This window comes from Heterodontus francisci, chromosome 28 (genome assembly GCF_036365525.1).
Source record: "Heterodontus francisci isolate sHetFra1 chromosome 28, sHetFra1.hap1, whole genome shotgun sequence".
Taxonomy (NCBI): Eukaryota; Metazoa; Chordata; class Chondrichthyes; order Heterodontiformes; family Heterodontidae; genus Heterodontus; species Heterodontus francisci.
The window spans coordinates 65,974,649-65,982,422 of NC_090398.1; the positions used below are offsets into that span (position 1 = coordinate 65,974,649).

The following is a 7,774-nucleotide window of genomic DNA, read 5'->3' on the forward strand; positions in this document are numbered from 1 at the left end:
TGCGGGAAGATATTCACTCAGTCATCCTACCTGCTAATACACCGGTGAATGCATACCAGGGAGAGACCGTTCACCTGCTCACAGTGCGGGAAGAGATTCACTCAGTCTTCCTCCCTGCTTATACACCAGCGAGAGCACTCTGGGGAGAGAACGTCAAACTTCTCAGAGTGTGGGAAGAGATTCTCTCAGTCATCCTACCTGCTGATGCACCAGTGACTAAACGCTGGGGAGAGACGGCTCACCTGCTCGGAATGTTGGAAGACAGTAACTCTGTTCTCCCACCTGCTGATACACCAGTGAGTTCACACTGGGCAGAGACCGTTCACCTGCTCAGGGCGTGGGAAGAGAATCACTCAGTCATCCTGCCTGCTGAGACAACCGCGAGTTCACACTGGGGAGAGACCGTTCACCGGCTCAGAGTTGGCAAGAGATTCACTCAGTCAGTCTACCTGCTGAAACACCAGTGTGTTCATCCTGGGGAGAGACCGTCAAACTGCTCGGAGTGTGGGAAGAGATTCACAGTCATCCTACCTGCTGATACACCAGCGAGTTCACACTGGTGAGAGACCGTCAAACTGCTCAGAGTGTTGGAAGAGATTCACTCAGTCATTCTACCTGCTGAAACACGAGTGAATTCACACTGGGGAGAGACCGTTCACCAGCTCAGAGTGTGGGAAGAGATTCACAGTCATCCTACCTGCTTATACACCAGCGAGTTCACACTGGTGAGAGACCGTCAAACTGCTCAGAGTGTTGGAAGAGATTCACTCAGTCATTCTACCTGCTGAAACACGAGTGAATTCACACTGGGGAGAGACCGTTCACCAGCTCAGAGTGTGGGAAGAGATTCACACAGTCATTCCACCTGCTGATGCACCAGCGAGTGCAAACTGGGGAGTGACAGTCAAACGGCTCTGAGTGTGGGAAGAGATTCTCTCCGTCATCCCACCTGCTGATGCACCACTGAGTTAAAGCTGGGGAGAGACGGCTCACCTGCTCAGAGTGTGGGAAGACAGGAACTCAGTCATCCAAGCTGCTGATGCAGCGAGTTCACACTGGGGCGAGGCCGTTGACCAGCTCTGTAAGTTGTAAGAGATTGACTCAGTCATCCTAACTGCGAATACACCGGTGAATGCATACCGGGGAGAGACCGCACCCCTGCTCAGAGTGTGTGAAGTGATTCACGCAGTCATCCTACCTGCTAATACACCAGTGACTTCACACTGGGGACAGGCCACTCACCTGCTCAGAGTGTGGGAAGAGATTCACTCTGTCATCCTACCTGCTGATACACATTTGAGTTCAAACGGGGAAGAGACTGCTCACCTGCACAGAGAATAGGGAAGAGTTTTAATCAGTCATCCGACCTGCTGATACACCACCGAGTTCACACTTGGGAGGGACCCTTCCCCTGCTCAGTGTTTGGGAAGAGAATCACTCAGTCATCCTGCCTGCTGATACAACAGCGAGTTCACACTGGGGAGAAACCATCAAACTGCTCTGAGTGTGGGAACAGATTCTCTCAGTCATCCGACCTGCTGATACACCAGTTACTTGACACTGGGGAGAGACCGTTCACCTTCTCACAGTGTGGGAAGAGAATCACTCAGTCTTCCTAACTGCTGATAAAACCAGCGAGTGCACACTGGGGAGAGACCTTCAAACTGCTCAGAGTTTGGGAAGAAATTCTCTCAGTCATCCTACCTGCTGATGCAGCAGTAAGTTAACGCTTGGAAAGACCGTTCACCTGCTCAGTGTGTGGGAAGGGAACCAATCAGTCATCCTGCCTGCTGATACAACAGCGAGTTCACACTGGGGAGAGACCCTTAACCTGCTCAGTGCTTGGGAAGAGATTCACTCAGTCATCCTACCTGCTGATACACCAGTGAATTCACACTGGGAAGAGAACCTTCACCTGCTCAGAGTTGGGAAGAGATTCACTCAGTCATCCTACCTGGTGATGCACCAGCGAGTTCACACTGGGGAGAGACCGTTCACCTGCTCAGAGTTGGGAAGAGATTCACTCAGTCATCCTACCTGCTGATGCACCAGCGAGTTCACACTGGAGAGAGACCATTCACCTGCTCAGAGTGTGGGAAGTGATTCACTCAGTCATCCTACCTGCTGAGACACCAGTGTGTTGACACTGGGGAGAGACGGCTCAACTGCTCAGAGCCTGTGAAGAGATGCACTCGGTCATCCTCCCTGCTGATACACCAGTTACTTGACAATGGGGAGAGACCGTACACCTGCTCAGAGTGCCGGAAGAGATTCACTCACTCATCCTACCTGCTGATACACTTTTGAGTTCACACCGGGGAGAGACCGTTCACCAGCACAGTGAGTGGAAAGACAATTATTCAGTCATCCTACCTGCTGATACACCATCGAGTTCACACTTGGGAGTGAACGTTCACCTGCTCAGCGTGTGGGAAGAGCATCACTCAGTCATCCTACCTGTTGATACACCAGCAAGTGAATCCTGGGGAGAGAACAAAGAAAAGAACAAAGAACAGAGACAATCACAGCACAGGAACAGTCCCTTCGGCCCTCCAAGCCTGCGCTGACCCAGATCCTCTATCTAAACATGTCGCCTATTTTCCAAGGGTCTGTATCTCTTTTCTTCCTGCCCATTCATGTATCTGTCTAGATACATCTTAAAAGACGCTATCGTGCCCGCGTCTACCACCTCCGCTGGCAACGCGTTCCAGGCACCTACCACCCTCTGCGTAAAGAACTTTCCACGCATATCCCCCTAACTTTTTCCCCTCTCACTTTGAACTCGTGACCCCTAGTAATTGATCCCCCACTCTGGGAAAAAGCTTCTTGCTATGCAACCTGTCTAATCCTCTCATGATTTTGTACACCTCAATCAGGTCCCCCTTCAACCTCCGTATTTCTAATGAAAATAATCCTAATCTGCTCAACCTTTCTTCATAGCTAGCGCCCTCCATACCAGTCCACATCCTGGTGAACCTCCACTGCAGCCTCTCCAAAGCATCTACATCCTATTGGTAATGTGGCGACCAGAACTGCACGCAGTATTCCAAATGTGGCTGAACCAAAATCTTATCCAACAGTAACATGACCTGCCAACTCTTGTACTCAATACCCCGCCCGATGAAGGAAAGCATGCCGTATGCCTTCTTGACCACTCTATTGACATGCGTTGCCACCTTCAGGGAACAATGGACCTGAACACCCAAATCTCTCTGGACATCAATTTTCCCCAGGACTTTTCCATTTACTGTATAGTTCACTCTTGAATTGGATCTTCCAAAACCTCGCATCACCTCGCATTTGCCCGGATTGAACTCCATCTGCCATTTCTCTGCCCAACTCTCCAATCTATCTATATTCTGCTGTATTCTCTGACAGTTCCCTTCACTATCTGCTACTCCACCAATCTTTGTGTCGTCTGCAAACTTGCTAATCAGTCCACCTATACTTTCCTCCAAATCATTAATGTATATCACAAACAACAGTGGTCCCAGCACGGATCCCTGTGGAACAACACTTGTCACACGTCTCCATTTTGAGAAACTCCCTTCTACTGCTACTCTCTGTCTCCTGTTGCCCAGCCAGTTCTTTATCCATCTAGCTAGTGCACCTTGGACCACATGCGCCTTCACTTTCTCCATCAGCCTGCCATGGGGAACCTTATCAAACGCCTTACTGAAGTCCATGTATATGACATCGACAGCCCTTCCCTCATCAATCAACTTTGTCACTTCCTCAAAGAATTCTATTAAGTTGGTAAGACATGACCTTCCCTGCACAAAACCATGTTGCCTATCACTGATAAGCCCATTTTCTTCCAAATGGGAATAGATCCTATCCCTCAGTATCTTCTCCAGCAGCTTCCCTACCACTGACGTCAGGCTCACCGGTCTATAATTACCTGGATTATCCCTGCTACCCTTCGTAAACAAGGGGACAACATTAGCAATTCTCCAGTCCTGCGGGACCTCACCCGTGTATAAGGATGCTGCAAAGATATCTGTTAAGGCCCCAGCTATTTCCTCTCTCGCTTCCCTCAGTAACCTGGGATGGATCCCATCCGGACCAGGGGACTTGTCCACCTTAATGCCTTTTAGAATACCCTACACTTCCTCCCTCCTTATGCCGACTTGACCTAGAGTAATCAAACATCTGTGCCTAACCTGAACATCCGTCATGTCCCTCTCCTCGGTGAATGCCGATGCAAAGTACTCGTTTAGAATCTCACCCATTTTCTCTGACTCCACGCATAACTTTCCTCCTTTGTCCTCGAGTGGGCCAATCCTTTCTCTAGTTACCCTCTTGCTCCTTATATATGAATAAAAGGCTTTGGGATTTTCCTTAACCCTGTTTGCTAAAGATATTTCATAACCACTTTTAGCCCTCTTAATTCCTCGTTTCAGATTGGTCCTACATCCCGATATTCTTCAAAGCTTCGGCTTTCTTCAGCCACCTAGACCTTATGTATGCTTCCTTTTTCCTCTTAGCTAGTCTCACAATTTCACCTGTCATTCATGGTTCCCTAATCTTGCCATTTCTAACCCTCATTTTCACAGGAACATGTCTCTCCTGCACTCTAATCAACCTCTCTTTAAAAGCCTCCCACATATCAAATGTGGATTTACCTGCAAACAGCTGCTCCCAATCTACTTTCCCCAGCTCCTGCCGAATTTTGGGATAGTTGGCCTTCCCCCAATTTAGCACTCTTCCTTTGGGACAACTCTCGTCTTTGTCCATGAGTATTCTAAAACGTACGGAATTGTGATCACTATTCCCAAAGTAGTCCCCTACTGAAACTTCAAAGAGAGAGACCGTCAAACTGCTCTGATTGTGGGAAGAAATTCTCTCAGTCATCCGACCTGCTGATACACCAGTTACTTGACAATGGGGAGAGACCGTTCACCTGCTCACAGTGTGGGAAGAGATTCACTCAGTCTTCCTACCTGCTGATACACCAGCGAGTTCACACTGGGAAGAGACCGTCAAAATGCTCAGAGTGTGGGAAGCGATTCACACAGTCATCCTACCTGCTGATACACCAGCGAGTGCATCTTGGGGTGAGACCGTCAAACTGCTTTGAGTGTGGGAAGAAATTCTCTCAGTCATCCTACCTGCTGTTACACCAGTTACTTGACACTGGGGATAGCCTGCTCAGAGTGCGGGAGGAGATTCACTCAGTCATCCTACCTGCTGATATGCCAGTGAGATCACAATGGGGGGAGACCCTTCACCTGCTCACTGTTCGGAAGCGATTCTCTCAGTCATCCGACCTGCTGATGCAACAGTAAGGTCTCACTGGGGAGAGACCATCAAACTGCTCTGTGTGTGGGAAGAGATTCTCTCAGTTATCCTACCTGCTGATACACGAGTGAGTTAACGCTGGGGTGAGACGGCTCACCTGTTGAGTGTGGGAAGAAAGTAACTCTGTCATCCAACCTGCTGATACACCAGCGAGATCACACTGGGGAGAGATCGTTCAGCTGCTCTGTGTTTGGAAAGAGAATCATCTCAGTCATCCTGCCTGCTGATGCAACAGCGAGTTCGCACTGATGAGAGACCATTCACCTGCTCAGAGTGTGGGAAGAGATTCACTCAGTCATCCTCCCTGCTGATACTACAGCGAGTTCACACCAGGACGAGACCGTTCACCAGCTCAGAGAGTGGGAAGAGATTCACTCAGTCATCCTACCTGCTGATACAGCAGTGAATTCATACTGGGGAGAGACCGCTCACCTGCCCAGAGTGTGGGAAGTGATTCACGCAGTCATCCTATCGGCTGAAACACCAGCGAGTTCACACTGGGGAGAGACCGTTCACCTGCTTAGAGTGTGGGAGGAGATTCACTCTGTCATCCTACCTGCTGAAACACCAGTGTGCTGTCACTGGGGCGAGACGGCTCACCTGCTCAGAGCGTGAGAAGAGATTCACAACGTCATCCTACCTGCTGATACACCAGTGAGTTCACACTGGGGAGAGACCGTTCATCTGCTCAGAATTTGGGAAGAGATTTACTCTGTCATCCTACCTGCTGATACACCAGCGAGTTCACACTTGGGAGAGACCGTTCACCTGCTCACAGTGTGGGAAAAGATTCACTCAGTCTTCCAACCTGCTGATACACCAGCGAGTTCACACTGGGAAGAGACCGTCAAAATGCTCAGAGTGTGGGAAGCGATTCACACAGTTATCCGACCTGCTGATACAACAGCGAGTTCACACTGGGGAGAAACGTTCACCCGCTCAGAGTTGGGATTCGATTCACACAGTCGTCCAACCTGCTTATACACCAGCGAGTGCATCCTGGGGAGAGACCGTCAAACCGCTCTGAGTGTGGGAAGAAATTCTCTCAGTCATCCTACCTGCTGATATACCAGTTACTTGACACTGGGGAGAGTTCTGCTCAGAGTGCGGGAGGAGATTCATTCAGTCATCCTACATGCTGATACACCAGCGAGTTCACACTGGGGAGAGACCATTCACCTGCTCAGAGTTGGGAAGCGATTCACTCTGTCATCCTGCATGCTGATACACCAGTGAGTTCAGCCTGGGGAGAGACCGTTCACCTGCTCAGAGTTCGGGAAGAGATTCACTCAGTCATCCTTCCTGCTGATATGCCAATGAATTCAAACTGAGGAGAGACCGTTCACCTGCTCAGAGTTGGGAAGAGATTCACTCAGTCATCCTACCTGCAGATACACCAGTGACTTCATCCTGGGGAGAGACCGTTGACCTGTACAGAGAGTGGTAAGAGATTTACTCAGTCATCCGACTTGCTGATACACCAGCGAGTGCACACTGTGGAGAGACCGTTCACCTGCGCAGAGTGTGGGAAGAGATTCACTCTGTCATCCTACCTGCTGATGCACCAGTTACTTGACACTGGGGGAGACCGTTCACCTGCTCAGAGTTCGGGAAGAGATTCACTCAGTCATCCTTCCTGCTGATACACCAGTGAATTCAAAACTGAGGAGAGACCGTTCACCTGCTCAGAGTTGGGAAGAGATTCACTCAGTCATCCTACCTGCTGATACACCAGTGTGTTCATCCTGGGGAGAGACCGTTGACCTGCACAGAGAGTGGTAAGAGATTTACTCAGTCATCCGACTTGCTGATACACCAGCGAGTGCACACTGTGGAGAGACCGTTCACCTGCGCAAAGTGTGGGAAGAGATTCACTCAGTCATCCTCCCTGCTGATACACCAGTGAGTTCACACTGGGGGAAGACCGTCAGACTGCTCTGAGTGTGGGAATAGATTCTCTCAGTCATCCTACCCGCTGTTGCACCAGTTAACGCTGGGGGGATACGGCTCACCTGTTGAGTGTGGGAAGACAGTAACTCTGTCACCCTACCTGCTGATACAGCAGTGAATTCAGACTGGGGAGAGACCGCTCACCTGCTCAGTGTGTGGGAAGTGATTCACTCAGTCATCCTACGTGCTGATACGCCAGTGAGTTCACACTGGGGTGAGACCATTCACCTGCTCAGAGTGTGGTAAGAGATTTACTCATTCATCCTACCTACTGACCCATCAGCGAGTTCACAATTGGGAGAGACCATTCACCTGCTCAGCGTGTGGGAAGAGAATCACTCAGTCATCCTACCTGCTGATACACCGGTGCATTCTGTCTGGGGAGAGACCATTCAGCTGCACAGCGAGTGGGGAGAGATTCACTCGGTCATCCTACCTGCTGATAAACCAGTGAATTCATACTGAGGGGAGACTACTCACCTGCTCAGATTGTGGGAAGTGATTCACTCAGTCATCCTACCTG

General features: G+C 49.9%; 1 protein-coding gene across 1 annotated transcript; it reads left to right on the forward strand.

Annotated features, from left to right (window-relative positions):
• Positions 1-48: 48 nt before the first annotated feature.
• Positions 49-6,328, forward strand: LOC137345258 (zinc finger protein 271-like). Its single transcript, XM_068008723.1, has 10 exons — positions 49-169; positions 302-439; positions 975-1,081; positions 1,335-1,497; positions 1,756-1,885; positions 4,404-4,464; positions 4,914-5,284; positions 5,452-5,623; positions 5,765-5,955; positions 6,007-6,328. Exons 1-10 carry the CDS (start codon positions 49-51, stop codon positions 6,326-6,328), a joined length of 1,776 nt encoding a protein of 591 aa, XP_067864824.1.
• Positions 6,329-7,774: the final 1,446 nt, after the last annotated feature.